The following is a 20,312-nucleotide window of genomic DNA, read 5'->3' on the forward strand; positions in this document are numbered from 1 at the left end:
GCCAAGGCGTTTGTGGAGGTTCTGATCTTTCTCCCAGAAGACAAGACAGAGGGGAAAGGGGTTTAAGAAAATAAATCATTGTGTTTGTGGGAAAGAGTAAACTTGTTTATTAATTCATGCAAACATTTTCCAGCTTGGGAAGAGAGAGGGCCAAGCCAATAGAAAAAGGCTTCTAAGAAATGAGCTTAAATAACAGGGAGATTTTAGGATTCACCTGGAGTCAACTCTAGGGGGCAACAAAATGACAATTTACAGGAACATTCTCACCACATTTGAACAAGATACAATTTTATCTGTAATTTTCAAACTCATTTCCCACTTTCAAGGTGGTTAAAAATGCATATTCTTTTCCAGAGTTTAGAACTGTATCTAGTTTTGAACATTTCCTTGTCCAGACAAGTTCCTACTTGCCTCAATAGGATCTGCAAGCTTACACGAAAGCACACTCACTCTCAGTCCACCCCTCGCTCTGTGCGATATAAAAAACTGCAAGGAGAAAAAAGAGAGAGTTTTTTAAATCACCTGGTGTATAAAACTGAAAACCAATGACCACAAACAGAGAACAGCAATGAGTTTTGTTTAAGATGTGAACAAAAACTTCAATTAAAGTTGTAAGACAATGGAAAGAGTTCCAGTCTCAGCTAGAGTTGGGAGAAAAATTATGGATCTGGTTTCTGACAGTGATTTTGTAAGAATCCAAGTCATTTTTTCATGACCTTTCTCTCAGGTAAGAAAGATGAGATATCAAATCCAACAGGTAGAAAAAGGACTTAAAGTGTGTTCGGACCACCAGCTATGACAGACATGAACTCGCAGCAGTGACAGAGTCTGTTAGAGCAGATCCGATATCATGACACAGTTTATGAATAATGATGTCACACTTATGACAATTAAACTTTAAAATTACATGTTCTGATTTATAACAATTGAAATTGTATGAGTCTCATAATCTTGATTACATTTTGTGACACTATATGTTTTAAAAACATTAAAATGAGTAACAGTTTGAAATCCCTCCAAATGAATTAAAGTAGCCATTATTTTTTATTGAAATATGATAAATACACAAAATGTTCTATATGGAAATCCTTTGTTTTTATCTTATTTGCAGAGAAATGTAAATTCTTATTTTTTTAATTACATATTCTAACTCTTTTACAACAATTTAAATTATATTTGTCTCAATCCTTATTACATTTTGTGATATAATCACTATCTGCTTTAAATCTTTGTTAAATCTGACAAATATCTTTTTTAAAAAACATTTATTTATTTATTTGGCTGACTCACATCTTAGTTGGAACATATGGAATCTTTAGTTACAGCATCCAGACTGTGGCATGTAGGATCCAGTTCCTAGACCAGGGATTGAACCCAGGACCCCTGCTTTGGGAGCACAGAGACCTAGCCACTGGATGACCTGGGAAGTCCCTGACAAGTATCTTTCTAACATATTCCTTGGAAAGGTACAAACTGAGAGCAGTTGTTATATTTGAATCCAGTTTGGGAAACTATAAGCAGAGTGTCATGAATTTAAATTTATGAAACTCACAACAACTGGTACCTGTTGTTTGGAAGGAAACCATACAGCCGGGCAAGGATCTGAGTATATTCTGACTTGGGAATAGAGCATAGTATTTGGAATGATCCATGCTCGTGGTGGAAGAGATAGGGTATTCTCAAACCAAGGTCCTAGAAATACTGGTAAGGCCATTGGTGACTCTGGGTGTGCGATCTGTTCAGATATGCTTGAGGCTGCAAGGGCAGGAGCCACTGGGAAATGGGAAAACCTACTTCAGAGCTGTGGCGGAGCAGACTCAGTGTTCTCTTTCAGGTTCTCCCTGATCAAAGCTATCTTCATAATAATGTGAAATTGCTGTCTGCCTTTCTTACTCTCATTCCTTCACCAGAGTGCACTGTAATTTCAAGAGGCTACCTGACATGAGACGATAGCAATTCTGACTGCTAAAAGACTGTGTGCTCATGAATATATTTAAAGTTTTCCTCAATATTAAGTTCTAGTACAATAAATATTGACAGGTATAACTCACCTAAGAGCTTGAAAATGTTTTAGAGTATGAAGAGAAAACATCTGGAATAATATAAATGGCAGCTTTATCTCACCTGTGACTTCGGACAAGAAGCAACATTTCTTGTCCTATTTTCCTCCTTTGCAATATAAGGTGAGTTTATCCCACTGCCCGTTTTACATCTTTAACACTAAGATCCTGTGCCTTCCAACACTGAAGTGTTGCTATTGCTATGGGAATCTGCTCTGGTCAGAGTTGTAGGATCACAGCAGATTAGGGGCTTAGAGAATTAACCTCCCCAAGGTCACATGGGCTGAGGAATGGTGGAACTGGGGTTCAAACTGAGTCTCTATCACCCCAGCACATAAGCATGTAACTATGCTCTTGAATATGACTCACTGAAGTGAGGATCACTGCCCATGGGGGCAGGGACACCGAGCTCTGACTCTAAGGCCCAGTGTCTAGCCTTGATGTTAACATTAATGGATATTTTCTTTGTTGGTCTTTTTCTTTTGTGCCATTTGTAATTCTTGTGTGTGTGTGTCCACTTAGTCACTCAGTCGTGTCCAACTCTTTGTGACCCTATGGACTGTAACCTGCCAAGCTCCTCTGTCCATGGGATTCTCCAGGCAAGAATACTAGAGTGGGTTGCCATGCCCTCCTCCAAGGGATCTTCCCAACCCAGGGATAGAACTTGCATCTCCTTTGTCTCCTGAATTGTAGGCAGATTCTTTACTGCTGAGTTACCAGGGAAGCCTTATAATTCTTTATGCTATATGAAAAAACCTGATTACTTTCACTGTTTCTATGGTAGCCAAACCCTTCTGCACATTTGGGAATGGAACATTATTAAAAATAACAAATTCCCTAATTTACTAGGTCATACTCTGGGATTTTCATATTAATTGAATATATAGAATAGTATTATTTATATTATACTACATTATTTACATAGTATTATTATAAAATGCACTAACTTTTAAATAAATTTTGCTTCTTTCCAAAAGAAATTGCCACTTTAATGCTGTTTTCTGTTCATCCGTCATTGCAAGAAACTCATCTACCTGGATTAAAAAAATTAAACATTTCCAAAGAATATATAGACAATTCATTTTGACAATAATGTAAAACTTAAATTTGCTCTAGAGATGGAATTTTATCCATAGTAATTACAGCTCAACTCTCTTGATGGAGGAGACAAGGCCAGACAGGCTCTAAACTGAAACTCTGAAGCCAGCTGGAGGCTGGCACAGAAAGCCGCTCTTGACAAAGCGGACACCACTGAAGTTTAAAGGTAAAATTTCAGAGCCGGTTCTAACAATGAAAGTATCAAATGAAACACCAAGCATACAAGTAATCTTTGCTGCTGTGCTCCAGGGCAGACTGAGGGAAAGCTCATGGCTGATTTTACGCACCTGAGTAGGTGAAATACGACCAAGCCCTCCTCATAGAGGACCCTGCTCAGTGTCTCCAAGGTTTCATTTTTGCCCATTGTTATCTGACTATATAAAATGTCATGTTTATTCTCCACTGTCACCAAGGACCTCTCCTGTTATTCCTAACAGTTAACGTTAGCTAGAATTTTAATATACAACATGTAATTCTTTATTCATTAAAACAATGTGTGTTTAAGTCAAGATTGATTTTTCCCAGACCTCTTTATTAAGGAATTAATTTCTATCAAATGTTCACCAAAATAACTTATATGTTTTGGGAAGATAATTCAATTTGGAACTATTTCTAAGTTTTTTTATTATTTACCGTGCATCCCAAAGTCTCCTCAGCCACACTTCCTGTGAGACTACAGGAATGAAGGGTACCTGTGTGATCTGTAAGATCAATTAGCATATCAAAGCTGAGAAAAACCGATTTAAATCCGGAAGAATCTTTGTTGCAAGTTGTACAAGTGCTGGATGCTTCATTTACAATGTAACCACAGCCAGAACTGAAAAGAAACAAAAGAAAAGTGAAAGTGAAATCGCTCAGTCCTGTCCGACTCTTTGCTACCCCATGGACTGTAGCCTACCAGGCTCCTCCCTCCATGGGATTCTCCAGGCAAGAATACTGGAGTGGGTTGCCATTTCCTTCTCCAGAGGATCTTCCTGACCCAGGGATCAAACCTGGATCTCCCTCATTCCAGGCAGACGCTTTAACCTTTGAGCCACGGCCCTAAGCGACCCCTATGATCTCTAGCAGAACTATTACTTAGACTTTTGGTCTAAGTCAGCACGAGTTAGTAATTACAGAGTGCTCAGCCCTGAGTAGGATACAAAATAGACCTAGGAAATAACAGGGAACAATGCAAAAGGATAACAAACATGCTTTCTATGTAGTCACCCTCACTTGCAGTATTCCTGCTTCTGAAACCACGATCAGCCAGTCCTTTCAAGGTTCTGCCTCCTACCTTCCCCAAAGCTGGGGTTCTCGCCCAGGGTCACCTCCCCACTGGGGCCTCCCTCTCCTGCACCCCAGCCCCATCCCCTCCCTTCTCCGAGCAGAGATACAACTTACACTTCAGCACAGATTTACACCCTGTCACATCCTATCTGGTGTTACTGCAGATAGGTCTGTTTATCTCCTGGCTCAGAGTTTGAGGGCAGGAATCATGTCTTGCACCTGGAAAGCCTAGGTTCTGTGAATGCTCACTTGTCCTGTACTAGGTCCCCTGCACATTCACAGAATCACTCAGGGCTGGAGAGGCTCACACCCTAAATGCTGCCAGTAATGCTAGTGACACACTCCTCTCTTTAAGGGATATGCTGTGCTGTGCTTAGTCACTCAGCTGTGTCCTCGTGGACTGTAGCCCACCAGGCTCCTCTGTCCATAGGGATTCTCCAGGCAAGAATACTGGAGTGGGTTGCCATTCCCTTTTCCAGGGGATCTTCCCAACCCAGAGACTGAACCAGGTCTCCCACATTGCAGGTGGATTCCATACTGTCTGAGCCAGGGAAATTACATGCTATTCTATATTTTTGAAGCAGGCATTACTTTAGCCAATTTGAATAGGAAGATTAATTCAAATTCTCAAGAAGAGGGAATGATCTAAAGACACCGCTTTCTTATAAGCCATAGATCATTTTAAAATCAAATATTTGACACTTTCCCTCAGATGTCAATATTAAAGATGTAGGGGGAAAAAGGGAGGTGATAACTTAAAAAAAACTTTTTTAAGAGTATTTTTCAAAAAATAAGCACCTGCCTTATACAACAGGCTTTACATTAAGTTTTTCAACTTTAATACCAAATCATACAATGTTTTAGAAATCCATAAGTCAATTTCTTGACTGTTGATACACAGATTTACACATGCAATAAAACTACATGGAATTTAACACACACACACCATACGTGTTAATGTGGGGAAACTGAATAAGATCAGTTAACTTAATTAAGGTCATTATTGTCTGTGATGTGGTACTATAGATTTGCAAAATGTTACCATTCCTGGAGGAGGCTATCCTGGTGGCTCAGCTGGTAAAGAATCCGCCTGCAATGGGGGAGACCTGGGTTCAACCCCTGGGTTGGGAAGATCCCCTGGAGAAGGGAATCCACTCCATTATTCTAGAGAATACCATGGACTGTATAGTCCATGGGGTCACAAAGAGTTGGACCAACTGAGTGACTTTCACATTCATCCTTGACCATTGGGGGAAACTGGACAAAGTATACAGTTTATTATTTCTTACAGTGCCATAGGAATCTAGAACTACTTCAATAAAACTTTCAATCACAAATCTACAGGGAGAGTTTCACAATAATATTTTAGAGTTTTCTGACCAAACATTTTTTAGCTAAAGTAATTAAATCTACTTGAGTTTACTTTTCTATCTAAGTAGATACTAACTGACTTAGGACAGGTTGGAAATCACATTCATCATCCATTTCATTTCATTTCATTATCATGAAACGTTATTAAAATACTGTTATTTTTATTGCTATAGGATGTGGTCACCAAAACAATTTTCAAATTCATTACAAAACAATAGTTTGTCATCCCCAGTTAAAAGGTTTTGGCAGTAACATCTATTTTAGGATTGCTAAAACACATTGAAATACATTTTACTTTAAAAGGCTATTAGAAAAAAAAAAGGCTATTAGAATCTTTAGGTCTAAATAGTTTCTTAAGGAAACTTTAGTATGTGTTACTTATTTATACATTTCTTTCAACTACATAACTACTACTATGTCAAATAATAGCTTTAACTTTCATATAGTTTAAAATGTATTACCAATAATTGTTTTTTATTTCTTATAAGAATGAATTTCTAAAAGTAATTTGGTTGCTTACCATCTATTTCGAACTACTTTTGTAGTTTCATCATCAATGTTCAGTGTAGAAATGTAAGCATAAAGAATTCCGTAGAAAGGTTCAGCTTTTCCTTCATTCTTCAAAGCTTTTACCTTTAATTGTTCAACTGTATAAACATCAACTATTGTATTTACTAAAAAAAAAAAAACAAAAAGTCATTACAGTTCTAAGTATATTCTAAGAATTCCAAAGGATTATATCCAAATAGAAAACCTATGGAGCCCAAATGAAAATATGTAGTAGTTTAAGTTCTGTAATAGAAAATTTTATTATATATGATACATTAAAACTTATTATATAAATGGACATGAAAGTAAAAAAATAAGCAAAATAGAAAAATAATAAGAAATTAGGCTTTATTAAAATGAATAATTTCTAATCATCAGAAGTGTCCATTAAAATAATGAAAAGGTAAGCCATAGTGACAGATGCTAGCAATCTATAAGAAGATAAAGGATTCATAACCAAATATCTAAATTGGAATCTTAAAAATCAATTAAAAAAGACAGTCAGTTCAATTTTCTAAATGCAGAAGAGATTGTATGTATGTATGTATTTATTTTTGGCCCCACTATGCAGCTTGTCAGATCTTAGTTCCTTGACCAGGGACTGAACCTAGGCCATAACAGTGAAAGCACTGAGTTCCTAACCACTGGACTGCCAGGGGAAAAGGTCCCTGGAAGAGACTTTAGAAAGCACTTCACAAAAAGAATATAAAGAGAGACAATAAACATACTGGCTTTATTAATCATTAAGTAAATGCAAATTTAACAACAGTAGGATTCCACTAAATATTCACGATTTAAAAGACTAACAGCACAAACATTGGTGAGCACGTGGAGCAGCTGGAACGGTGCAGACATTTTGGAAAACCATTTGGCAGAATCACCTAAAGGTGGACTTGCATGACAAAGCAATATTCCTACTAGGAGCATGTATATCCAACAACAACAGAAAAAACAGACATAGGTTCACCTAAAGTCACACTCAAAGAGAAAGTAAAAATTTTGTAGAAGGAAACAATAAGATAGAGAAATAAACTGTGATATATTCATATGATGGAATTGCATACATCAACAAAAAACAACACTACACATAGCAGTGCGGATGGCACTCACAGACCTAATGTTGAACAAAGGGCATCAGACACAAGAGTGAGGTCACATGATACAGCTGCACTGTCAAAATTCCAAAATAGGCTAAATTTATCTGTGGTTTCTATGGTGCAGTAAGTCAGAATCACATTTGGGCGGGCATGAGGGGTCTTATTTCCATTTGGAAAGAGGTGGGAATACCAGACCACCTAACCTGCCTCTTGAGAAATCTGTATGCAGGTCAGGAAGCAACAGTTAGAACTGGACATGGAACAACACACTGGTTCCAAATAGGAAAAGGAGTATGTCAAGGCTGTATATTGTCACCCTGCTTATTTAACTTATACGCAGAGTACATCATGAGAAACACTGGACTGGAAGAAACACAAGCTGGAATCAGGATTGCCGGGAGAAATATCAATAACCTCAGATATGCACATGACACCACCCTTATGGCAGAAAGTGAAGAGGAGCTAAAAAGCCTCTTGATGAAAGTGAAAGAGGAGAGCGAAAAAGTTGGCTTAAAGCTCAACATTTAGAAAACAAAGATCATGGCTTCTGGTCCCATCACTTCATAGGAAATAGATGGGAAACAGTAGAAACAGTGTCAGACTTTATTTTGGGGGGGCTCCAAAATCACTGCAGATGGTGACTGCAGCCATGAAATTAAAAGATGCTTACTCCTTGGAAGAAAAGTTATGACCAACCTAGATAGCATGTTCAAAAGCAGACACATTACTTTGCTGACTAAGGTCCGTCTAGTCAAGGCTATGGTTTTTCCTGTGGTCATGTATGGATGTGAGAGTTGGACTGTGAAGAAGGCTGAGCGCCGAAGAATTGATGCTTTTGAACTGTGGTGTTGGAGAAAACTCTTGAGAGTCCCGTGGACTGCAAGGAGATCCAACCAGTCCATTCTGAAGGAGATCAACCCCGGGATTTCTTTGGAAGGAATGATGCTAAAGCTGAAACTCCAGTACTTTGGCCACCTCATGCGAAGAGTTGACTCATTGGAAAAGACTCTGATGCTGGCAGCGATTGGGAGCAGGAGGAGAAGGGGACGACTGAGGATGAGATGGCTGGATGGCATCACGGACTCAATGGACGTGAGTCTGAGTGAACTCTGGGAGATGGTGATGGACAGGGAGGCCTGGCGTGCTGCGATTCATGGGATCGAAAAGAGTCGGACACGACTGTGCGACTGAACTGACTGAGGGGTCTTACGGGCACTGGCAATTAACAGGTGCATACTCTATGTGATGGTGCATGGTACTGTCCTCTTCTTATTTTACTGTTCATATTCTTTGTGATATGTACGTCCATGCTAAGTTACTTCAGTTGTGCCCGACTCTCTGAGACCCTATGGACTATAGCTTGCCAGGCTCTTCCGTCCATGGGATTCTCCTGGCAGGAATACTGGAGTGAGTTGCCACACCTTCCTCCAGGGGATCTACTCAGCCCAGGGTCTGAACCCGCTTCTCTTGCATCTCCTGCATTGACAGGCAGGTTCTTTACACTTAGCGCTACCTGGAAAGCCCATATGTGTTATACTTTAACTTAAAAGTTATTCTAAGAAAACTTACAAAACTAAGAACTGTTAATCTATTCAGTTCAATTCAGTCGCTCAGTCGTGTCCGACTCTTTGCGACCCCATGAATCTCAGCACGCCAGGCCTCCCTGTCCATCACCATCTCCCAGAGTTCACTCAGACGCACGTCCATCAAGTCCGTGATGCCATCCAGCCATCTCATCCTCTGTCGTCCCCTTCTCCTCCTGCCCCCAATCCCTCCCAGCATCAGAGTCTTTTCCAATGAGTCAACTCTTCGCATGAGGTGGCCAAAATACTAGAGTTTCAGCTTTAGCATCATTCCTTCCAAAGAATCCCTTAGTCATTTGTTATTTTTCTTAATCTTAGAGGAATCTTACAGGTCCAAACATAACTTAGGTAAGAAAGCTTTTAACAGAAGTTGCCCAGTTCTTCAGCGCTTTACTACTTTCTTTTCTTTTGTTGCTGTTAAGCACATGAAATTTTGTTGCTGTTGTTCAGTCACTAAGTCATGTCTGACTCTTTGTGACCCCATGCACTGCAGTACACCAGGCTCCTCTGTCCTTCTATCTCCTAGAGTTTGCTCAAATTCATGTCCATTGAGTCGGTGATGCTATCTAACCATCTCATCCTCTGCCACCCCCTTCTCCTCTTGCCCTCAATCTTTCCCAGTATCAGGGTCTTTTCCAATGAGTCAGCTCTTCACATCAGCACAGATGGCCAAATTATTGGATCTTCAGCATCAGTCCTTCCAACGAATATTCAGGGTTGATTTCCTTTAGGATTGAGTTATGCAAGCCCCTTCCCCACAACAAGGCTGTGATTCATGAAAGGGACGTGAAATTTAATTTTCTTCAATAAAAGGTCCAGTTATGTGTATCTGTTTATCTTACTTTTATGTCTTTATCCTGCTGTCAGTTCATATGCATTGGAAAATGGATTGGAAGATTTTCACAAAATAACTCTATTTCTGGGTTTTTGCTATATTCTGTGTTGTGTTTACTTTTTAAATATTGAACATTATTTTAACTAAAAATAACAAAAGCTTTAAAGAAAGTATTATGATAGTTTTATTCTGAAATATCTAATCAGTTTCAACCTATTATTCATGGGAATAATGAGCATTTTAAAAGCCATTGCAACTCATTTTTGCCTCTGAACAAATTTAATGATAGAAGTTTCCACCGTGGAAAAAAAAAAAGTTTCCACAGTGAAATAAAAGAAAGGGAAACTTAAGTACCACTTTTGTGGTTACTTTGATATGAGCCATTGATCAGGAAAATATTCTCCACTCAAATGTGATAGCTCTGAGTAGCCTAGAGAAGACAAGAATAGAAAACTGTTGTTCTTGTCCCCATTTTCAGGTTCAGAGACAGGCAGGGACTGAGATACAGTGGGGCAAATACATCTCAAGGCCCAGTGAACACTTTTGGGCTTCCTGGAAGTATCCGGAAATGGCATTCTCCACAAATGACCAGACATTTAAAAATGCTTCCAAAGTAACAATAGTAGCTTTATTTTAACTCTAATAAATAATACAACTTTAAGCTTATCCCTTCTTGTAGGCAAAAAGATGATAATTATAAACCAGTAGTTTTGTTTTGTTTTGTTTTTCTATTAGTGATTGCTATTGAAAGGAAATGTGTTGGGAATTCCCTGGTTGTCCAGTGGTTAGGACTTGGCGATTTCATTGCCAAGGGCCAGGGCTCAATCCCTGATTGGGGAACCCCCACAAGCTGCACTGCACAGGAGAAAACAGAGAGAGAGGATGAAGAAAGGAAGTGTTAAAAATCCCCCAGCAATGCATAACAAAGTTCTTCTTTCACAAGTTAAGATGATTGCAGAATACTTTTTCCTCGATTAACTGAATTGTTACTCTCTTGAGATGAACTGGCTGTCCTCAGTTATGAGAAAGAATTTCACCCCTTAGGATGAAGTCACAGCCTCCTTCTAAGCCCTCGGTCTGCTTTTCCCCATTCTAAGCATAAGCTACAGATGGCAGCAAACAGCATCATTTTTAAAGTCAAGTCAAGTCTGGGGTCTGTGAATACATGACATTTTGCACAAAATTCTGTATGTGGCTACAGCTGCTTTTTTAGGGAGAGGGTCATTAACTCTCATCAGATTGGCAAGAGGTTACATAAATCTCAAAAAGTTTTAAACTACCTTTTTAAAGCAGAAGTATAGCAGTTACCAATCCCTAGGTCAGAAAGATCCCCCGAAGGAAGAAATGGCAACCCACTCCAGTATTCTTGCCTGGAAAATTCCATGGACAGAGGAGACTGGTGGACTACAGTCCATGGGGTCACAAAGAGTTGGACATGACTAAGTGACTGAGCATGTCACACATAGCAGTTACATAATGAGAATACAGTGTCTTTTACTAAGTAACTTTATAAACCCAAATGCTGGCCTTTAAAAAATTGGTTACTTACAATTCATGGATTCTTTCAAATAATTGTCAATTTCATCATCCAGAGGATTCATTACTTTATTTTCTCTTATAAAATTCAGAAGGATGTTAGCTTCCGGTGTATCTTAAATTGGAAATGCATAATAAGTAAACTGCAAACTGATCACTTTTTAAATAACCGTGAATGATCCAAAACTATTTTTAATGGTAAAAAGTGAAGACATATAAGAATACCACAAATAGAATATTACAAAGCCATTAACAATGTGATGGGGTTCTCTATTAACACAGAGAGATGTATAGCAGATTTCATGAGTTTAAAGAGCAGTTTACAAAACATTTCATACCATTTCCTTTGATTTTAAAAAGACATGAGCAAAATTATCTGGAAGAATATATATCGAAGAAATGATTATTTCTTATAAGATGAAGAATTTATAGTTGATCATTGTTTTCTTTTTTATGCTTTTATATATTTTCTGAATTTTGTATGTATTTCTTCTCTCATCAGAAAAAAATTGTTAAGGTTATTTGAAGAGCTTATTCTTCAAATGGGACATGAATGTTCTCTGGGATAGTCAGATAATGTGCCAGAAGGCATGAATCTGATTTTGAAAAGGCGCTGTCTGACTCTGATACCCTTCAACCCCAAGCCCCAACCTCCAACATCTGCTTGTCTTCCAGCCTTCCCCCAAACATTCTGCAAGCCATCCTGCCGATGTCAGACCCCCTGACACCCCTGGACAGAGTCAGGGTTTCTTTCTCCTCACCCTGTTGTACCACAAGTCTTATCACTGTTGCTTCTTTCCCAGAACTAGACCAGAATCCCAGACAGGGGGTTTGTCTTTTCATTTCTGTACTTCCAGTGTCTGATATACTGACTATCCTTCCATCCATTTCAGCGTCCATCCTCTCAGGTACTTCCTTGTTCCAGAAAGCGTTTAAATTACCTCACTAGTTGGTAAATAAAAGGCATTCACTAAATATTTGTAAATTAATGAGAATCTTGGGGCAGAAACTGGTAGGAAGGGTGGGGTGTGGCACTGCTGTCAAGATCTTTAAAGACAACAGGTCCATCCCGGACTGTCTGTGGGAGGACAGAAATTCTTCCTCCCACATCTGACCACCAAACCATTTAGAGATTCTTAATTTCCATGTGGCATGTGTAACCCAGGAAATTAGAAATAAGGCTGATTTTTAAAAGCATATTGAAATTTATACACCCTTATACATATTTTCCTTGTATTCATCTCCTTAATAATAAGTAAGGCATTTATTCTAATTATGTTGGCATTGCTCAAACACTTTGACATTTCCCTTCTGAATCTGTTTTCAGAGCCAAATGCACAATATCCTTCGAATCTGTCTCTTTAACTTAATCTTGAGGTTTCGAGACAATTAGTACTATCAAGCTCGATAACCTTTTCCATCAAACAATCCCAACTGTCTTTTAGAAATTTTCCCAGAACAAATTTACCCTTAGAGGATGGAGACTCTGTCACTGATGTTATTGAAAGCACTAAAAATAGCCTATTAGTATTATTATATTATTAAAAATAAGAAACCATAGTACCCTTCTCAAAAGAAAAAAAAAAGAATTGAACAGACCATGGTTGTGTCACGACCAATGTAAAAGAAGTCACTGCAATCCTTTTAGAACTTAGATAATGTCACTGCCTGGCTCCCCTTCCTGCAGAGTAGAAGGCAGCCTGTACAGCCTTCCGATCACCTCCATTTCTTCTCTGACCTCAACCCCTTCTCCTGCCCTGCTCCTTCAGCTCCAGCCACACTGGCCGCAGAGCCTCTGTACTGGCTGGCTCCTCTGCCCAGTGTGCTCTTTTCCCATGGGTAACACCACTGCACAACCCCACCCCACAACTGTCTTTGCTCAGATGCCACCCTCTCACTGAGCCTACCTGACCACTCTATGTAAACATGCAACCTGCCCTACACACACCATGGCATTCTGGACCCTCCCAACCCTGTTCTCTTTTACTTCTCGATCATTTCAAATTCCATAATTTGGATGCGTTATCCTAATTGTTCATTCTCTGTTTCCCCGCTGCTAGGATGTGAGCTCCGTGAGCAGGAGAGATATCTGTGTTTGGTCACTGGACCCAGAACGGTGCTCAGCACACAGCACGTGTGTAGTAGATGAGAGTTAAACAAGAACAAATCAATGAGTGCCATATCACCTCCCATGATACTGCTTTCAAGGAGACAATATTTCTGCAGTAGATGAGCAAGATCTAATTACTGGTATTAAAACACAGTCTTGCTATTTTACACCATATCTCATAATAATTTCACTTCTAAAAATTCTGATAATGGTTTGGTCAAAGACATAAAATTGCTTTATAGTTCTCAGTCACTGTTACTGCTTTGTCATGAATCAGTAGAGTGAGCGCATAGTTAAAATGATACTTGCTACCTTTATATTCTCTTAAGACTTTTGAAGGATTATTCATCTCTGGGACCTCTGTGCTCTCCTGGGGTGCTGAGTGGGCCTTCCTCTCTGGGCTACAAGCAACCTCAGGATGCATCAGGGCACCCCCTCCTCTCCCCAGTCCTACTCCCCTCATTTCACGCTGGGACAAACTGTAACCACTTCACAACCACTCACAGTGATGAACTAAGTATCACATGATGATATTACATACATATTCTCCATGCTCCAGCACTAAATTACTTGAATGCAGTGAAATCAGATTTATTTTTAAATGGTCAATAATTTAGGTTAATCAACGGCATTGATCTCTCAAAATTAACACAAGGGATAATGCTTTACAAATGAGTCTGGCTTTTCACATTCCTTTTGTAAATATATCAAAGATATAGTTCACTGTAAGTTTTAAAAGTCATATAAGGCAGCTTTTCACTTTTAACTCAAATGAAATCCAAGCTTCATTTTCATTCTTAAATATACTGTACAAATATTGGAATACATGATATAGTCATTTCCAAAGGGATTAAAAGTTTCAGATAGCTTTTTACCTGGATTAGTTGTAATAATGGTTTTTGAGATCACAGTTGCTGTCATGCTGTTCCGAAATTTGTCAAAACTTATCCTTACATCTGCAGCAAATATTACTGTTTGGGGAAAAAGCCATTTTAAAATTATTACACTAGAGGATAAAAAATTACAAATATTGAACACAATCACTGAAGTACGCAATACCTGTTCCTTGTGGCACCCAGCTCTGTGCAAGTAGAATAGATTCACTATCCCAACTGCATGTGTAAAAAAAGAAGTGACAAAAATCAAATACATTAGAAAACACTGACAGTGACCATGTTATTTATCAGAAAAAGGATGTCTTAATGGCTGAGGTTAATAATCCCCCATGTGGTCCAAGGCACAAGGAAAGGTCTTGGTTTTTCCCGCATTTTTCAGGGCTACTCTGCCGATTTCACAGAAAATTTAACACCTATGGAAAGCATTCCTTCAGCACATCCATCTCTAACAACTTCTGCTCCTTCCATTTCCTCTTTTCCTATAACCCAGGTCACTCCACACTAGTTAGAATTGAGTAACTACAAGTCTAAAAATTGCGAAGTCACTCTTTCATGCCATTAAGGGATTATCCCCATAATGGATAAACTGCTTGAGGAACCTGATGGATTGAAGGTCTGTTTCAAATTCAATCTTGAGTCTAAACAACACCATAGTATTCCCTGGGATGCTTCAGGGTGCAGCCCTGCCCCACATCTGACACACTGGGAGCCCCCACAGAATCCAATTTGTGACAAAACTTGCTTCTTCACCCATCTTCCCATGGCCTGGCTCCAGAGTACCACCTAATGGATCACAGACAGTCTGCCTTGTTCTTTATCAATGGGACTTAGTAAATGATCATTTGTTACAAAAGAGTATGATAGTAAGTAAGTTACTATAGAATCCAACTATGAGATCCCATGCCCTCAGAAGATTTCATTTTAAGGTAATCATAGACTGTAATGACTGGACACACAAGAGGAAGGTTTATTTTTAATACCATTTCCTCCTATCATCACTCCTCTCCTGATATGACATTCATCACCTCTTGATGAGATGAAAATGTTCTGACTTAGTGATAATAGCACAGATTTCAGTTTGGAAGAGATGTGGGGAGTTACCATATCATTGCAAAAGAAGACTCTGTCTCATCGTAGAGTTTAACTTCACACCTCTGGCCTTTTCTTCGGTCTGAAGTTGTAAAGTATTTTGGCTCTCCAACCTTAGAAATGGAAGGAAATGGTTACTCTTCTTCACCTATAGCTGTAGAGGTACTTAAATATTTGTTGATGGAAATACTCAAATGTTTACCTTTTAAACAACAGATTAGAAATATCAAAATAGTGAGACTCACTAATATGTATTTAAAAGCATCTTCTATCTCTAGACTAGGTATATTTAAGTTGAAAGGTACACACTTTGATTGAAGAGAGACACATACATATGTGCTTCAAAGACTGTGGGACCTTTTCAAGGTGTCAGAACAAACACTCCATGACAGGCCCCCTGGGTGACAGCTGTGTGGACTCACTGAGGGTAGAAGATTTCTTTCAATGTCTGTGTGTCCCTAAGGCTTAGCATAGGGCCCACATGGAGCTCAGTGATTGGATGGATTCGCCTCTCCAGGCATCTTGCTGGCCCAGGTACAGGTTATCAATAACCACATTGCTGCCTTCTTAGGCATCAGCTGGAAGAACCACATGAGGGATAATAATGGGAATGTGTGTTGATATACTGTCTGATTCAGTCCACACTGTGGTGTAAGAGAATTCAGGGTGGAGGTGAACTCAGGGGCCCCGTTGTGCCCTCAGGGAGTTCGCAAATGGACCAGCAGGCACCTCTGATGGCTACATAGCAATGGCTCAAGCACAGACAGTCAGCTGCCTCCTGTGCACTACCTCCATGATCTGTTGTCAGGACTGAGCTCCACGGGAAGGGGCTGGAGAAAGAGTCACAGCTGCCCACGGAGGAGAAAGTTACAGAGTCAGAGGAAAGAACAGCCTGTCACACCAAGCAAGGAAGCGACATGAAAAGGAGCTTTAAAGGGAAGAAACCTAAGTAGAGGTGAGACAGAAGAAAGAACAAGTTAAATAAAAATGTAAAGAAAAGGAAATATAAGAGGGATGGAAGCAAAATGGGAGAAGAAAGGCATGAAAATGAAATAATATAATCCTATGAAAGACTCAAAGAGTAGAGGCCGGAAGTGGGAGATGGAAAAAGCTGTTGCAGGGTTTTGTTTATTTGTTTGTTTTAATTTATTTGGTTGCACCAGGTCTTAGTGGCAACATGCGGAATCTTCATTGCGGCGAGATCTAATTCTCTGACCAGGGATTGAACCTGGGCCCCTGCACTGAAAGTGTGGAGTCTTAACCACTGGACCACCAGGGAAGTCCCATGCAGGTTTTATATTCATACTGAGTTTTAGAAAATTTTTGCTACATTGTAATACAATGGCATTACATAGAATTTCAGAGAAATTGAGAGATCATATTCTGCCTTTAAGTAAGATGAACCTAAGTTGCCCAGAAAGGGATTTTTCCGATTGTCAAGATTGTCATGTAGGGTGTTTATTCCTCATTCCTGACTGATGCCAAGTGCTCACTGTGTGGCAGACACTGTGCTAGGCTCGGTTGGGGCGGTGCCTCTGTTGGCCTGTCATTGGGGTGATTGACACTCTTGCAGTTATTTAACATGGAAATGCAATTAGCAAGTACTTACAACATTAACTACAAGTATCTAAATCTATTTCCCTCCCTTCCCCAGCCCACCCCCCCCCCCCCCACCCCCACCCCTGGTTATCATCATTTTGTATACTGAAGAACTGTTCTTGCTCTTTTATTTTCATTTGTGTACTTTATTTTGTGGAAATTTGCTCCCTGTCAAGTGACTCTATTCTGTCCAATGGAGTTCAAAACTTGCTGTAATTGCTAAGAGGGAGGTGTGGATGCAAAAGGTGGTGAGACAGTCCTTGGAACCCCAAGGACTGTAGTTCTGCCCCGGTTTCTGGCACCGATAGCTGACAGGGCCACTATCATAGCACCCTGGGTTTTTCACTCTGTTCCCCATCTCAGGGCAGCTCTGAGAACATGCACTGAATTAATTCCTTGATTTATTCAACATATACTCTTTAAAAGAACTTCCTGGAGATCGTCAAGTCAATGAATTTACTCTTTCTATTCATGCCTTGGTTTGACTGAAGTATGAAAAGCTCTCATATAGTTAGTGAATCATTTATGACTGTGTGCTGCATTTAACATTCAAATACAATTTTATTTTGCTACTCATTCTCAGGTAAAATGCTCCTTTCCTTTAATTTTCTAAATTCAACTGAGGATGGATCAAGATATAGAGGAAATTTTACTTCAGTGATTATTACTTTCCAAACACAAATACTATGCTAGAACTCCCCCACCAAATTGAACTGGGCTTTGTTGGGGTTTAACTTACCGACCTCACAGCTGCAAGAACATTAATAATTTTCCCATCAAGACTGTGTCCATTCGCAACAATGTCACCCAGTGAATAATAATCACAAGACTCTTTAACAGGTAAATATATCAAAGAAAGTAACTTGGCATCCACTTCGTAACTGGAACAGAGTTTTACCGTTGAGTGATTCTCACTGAGCAATAGTTTATAATTGCTAAATTGTAAAAACACACACACAAAGTTAATATCAAATGATTTCTAACAGAAAAATATTTCAAAGTTCACAGTTAAATTTTGGTTGTAATTTAAACTATATTTAAAAAACTATATTAAGATATATACTTTTCACTCTTAAAAACATTGAAAAACTGTAAAATACTTTCTGTATAAAATCTATTTCCATTAAGAAAATGTTTTAAAGACCAATTTGCTGCTTTGGGTGCTTATTGTAGCATGTGGGATCCTTGTTGCAGCACATGGGCTTAGTCGTCCCACTGCATGTGGGATCTTTGTTTCCCGATCAGGGATTGAACCTGCATCCACAACATTTGAAGGTGGATTCTTAACCAGTGGACCGCCGGGGAAGTCCCCTTAGAAACCTTCAAAAACTGTAAAATACTTTTTGTATAAAATCTATTTTCATTAAGAAAATATTTTAAAGACCAATTTGTGTCTGAGTTTCAAGCACACTAGTAGTCTAATCTCGCCCAATAAACTGAATTTCAGTTTCTTCCTTTGTAAAAAAAATTTTTTAAAAAAAGGATGTAAAAGCACTCTAAAACATTGTGTGTTAGGGGGATGTTGAGTTCCATCTCTGTGACACTGAATGTGCCACCTACATGCTTTCCTGACCTCTTCGGAGTTCTGTGGGCTTCCCTGATAGCTCAGTTCGTAAAGCATTAGTCTGCAGTGCAGGAGACCCCAGTTCGATTCCTGGGTCGGGAAGATCCACTGGAAGGGATAGACTACCCACTCCAGTATTCTTGGGCTTCCCTTGTGGCTCAGCTGGTAAAGAATCTGCCTGCAATGTGGGAGACCTGGGTTTGATCCCTGGGTTAGAAAGATCCCCTGGAGAAGGGAAATGATACCCACTCCAGTGTTCTGGCCTGGAGAGTTCCATGAACTATACAGGGTTGCAAAGAGTCAGATACAACTGAGCGACTTTCACTTTCGGAGCTCTGTAGGAGCAGATGCACCTTATGCACACGCTGAACTTGAGGTGCTCTTCCCTTTGGCCAATCAGCTTCCAAGTGTGCTCCACGGAGCCTCTTTCTTACCTTCTATTCCAGCCACCCCTGCCTCATCCCCTGCTACTGCCTTAGGTGTTTACCTCATAACTTCCTACCCAAATTACTGTCTTGTCTCCTAAGCTTTATTCCCCTACAGTTGGTCCTCCTCAGGTAGCCAAAGTGACCTTCTAAATCATGAATATGAATACCTTATTTCCCCATTCAAAGATCTTCTGGGTTGATACAAAAAGCAAAGCTGTCTATGAAGGGTCTCCACTTCCCACTCTTGCTTCTTCTGCTGTTCCCCTACCTATACTCCAGCCACATCAGATTCCGAGGCTAAGAAACTATTATTTTAGAGGGGAAAAAAAGTTGAATATCAACAGTTTCATGAGATTTAGACGACTAACTGTTCTGGGAAAGGCCAGGAGATTTTGTGTTTGTACCCTCTGTCAGGAGTGTTCCCCTTCACTCACGCCTTCGCTCCACAAACACTTCCTGAGAGCCAACTATGTGCTAGACCACAATCCAGGCCCCGGGGGATAAGTGGTGAGGAAGACAGACAATGACTTATGACCTCACAGTGCTCACATGCGCAAGAGGGAGACAGACAAGAACAATTCATCAAATGATCCAGGCTTGCGATCAGTATTACATGCTAAGTTGCTTCAGTCATGTCTGACTTTTTCCAATCCCATGAACTGTAGCCTGCCAGGCTCCTCTGTCCATGGGATTTTCCCAGGCAAGAATACTGGAGTGGGTTGCCATTTCCTTCTCCAGGGGATCTTCCTGACCCAGGGATTGAACCCACGTCTCTTGTGTCTGTTGCACTGGCGGGCAGGTTCTTTACCACTAGCGCCACCATTATGATGGTGCCTATAACCCTGTGTACAGGACTAAGTCCTAGTAATGGGAACTGGATGTGCTACTACAGAATAGATATGGAAGACCTAAGGAGATGACATTTAAGCTAACACTTGAGTGAAAAGTGAAAGTCACTCAGTCGTGTCAGATTTTGCAACCCCATGGACTATACAGTCCATGGAATTCTCCAGGCCAGAATACTGGAGTGGGTATTGTTTCCCTTCTCCAGGGGACCTTCCCAACCCAGGGATCGAACCCAGGTCTCCTGCATTGCAGGTGGATTTTTTACCAGCTGAGCCACAAAGGAAGCCCAATACTTGAGTGAGGAGAAGAGCAAATAAGACTGTTCTCTGCAGAGGGAAATGAACATGCCATGCTGTTAGCTCAGAATGAGCCAGGATGTTCA

General features: G+C 39.8%; 1 protein-coding gene across 6 annotated transcripts in view; it reads right to left on the bottom strand.

The window, feature by feature from the left end:
* Window positions 1-83: 83 nt before the first annotated feature.
* Window positions 84-20,312, bottom strand: part of MEIOB (meiosis specific with OB-fold) — a 34,767-nt gene continuing 14,538 nt past the window's right edge. For 2 of the 6 annotated variants that reach the window (XM_042240118.2, XM_042240119.2), the window contains exons 6-14: window positions 17,832-18,027; window positions 15,506-15,606; window positions 14,568-14,620; window positions 14,384-14,479; window positions 11,412-11,513; window positions 6,319-6,472; window positions 3,792-3,975; window positions 3,008-3,094; window positions 84-486 (exon numbers count right to left, since the gene is read on the bottom strand). In XM_042240118.2, the coding sequence (XP_042096052.1) occupies window positions 370-486; window positions 3,008-3,094; window positions 3,792-3,975; window positions 6,319-6,472; window positions 11,412-11,513; window positions 14,384-14,479; window positions 14,568-14,620; window positions 15,506-15,606; window positions 17,832-18,027 (1,090 nt within the window). In that variant the 3' untranslated portion in view covers window positions 84-369. The remainder of the gene's footprint in view (window positions 487-3,007; window positions 3,095-3,791; window positions 3,976-6,318; window positions 6,473-11,411; window positions 11,514-14,383; window positions 14,480-14,567; window positions 14,621-15,505; window positions 15,607-17,831; window positions 18,028-20,312) is intronic. The other 4 variants (XM_027961741.3, XM_060406269.1, XM_042240120.2 and 1 more) reach the window with 3 other exon arrangements.

This window comes from Ovis aries, chromosome 24 (assembly GCF_016772045.2).
Source record: "Ovis aries strain OAR_USU_Benz2616 breed Rambouillet chromosome 24, ARS-UI_Ramb_v3.0, whole genome shotgun sequence".
NCBI lineage: Eukaryota > Metazoa > Chordata > Mammalia > Artiodactyla > Bovidae > Ovis > Ovis aries.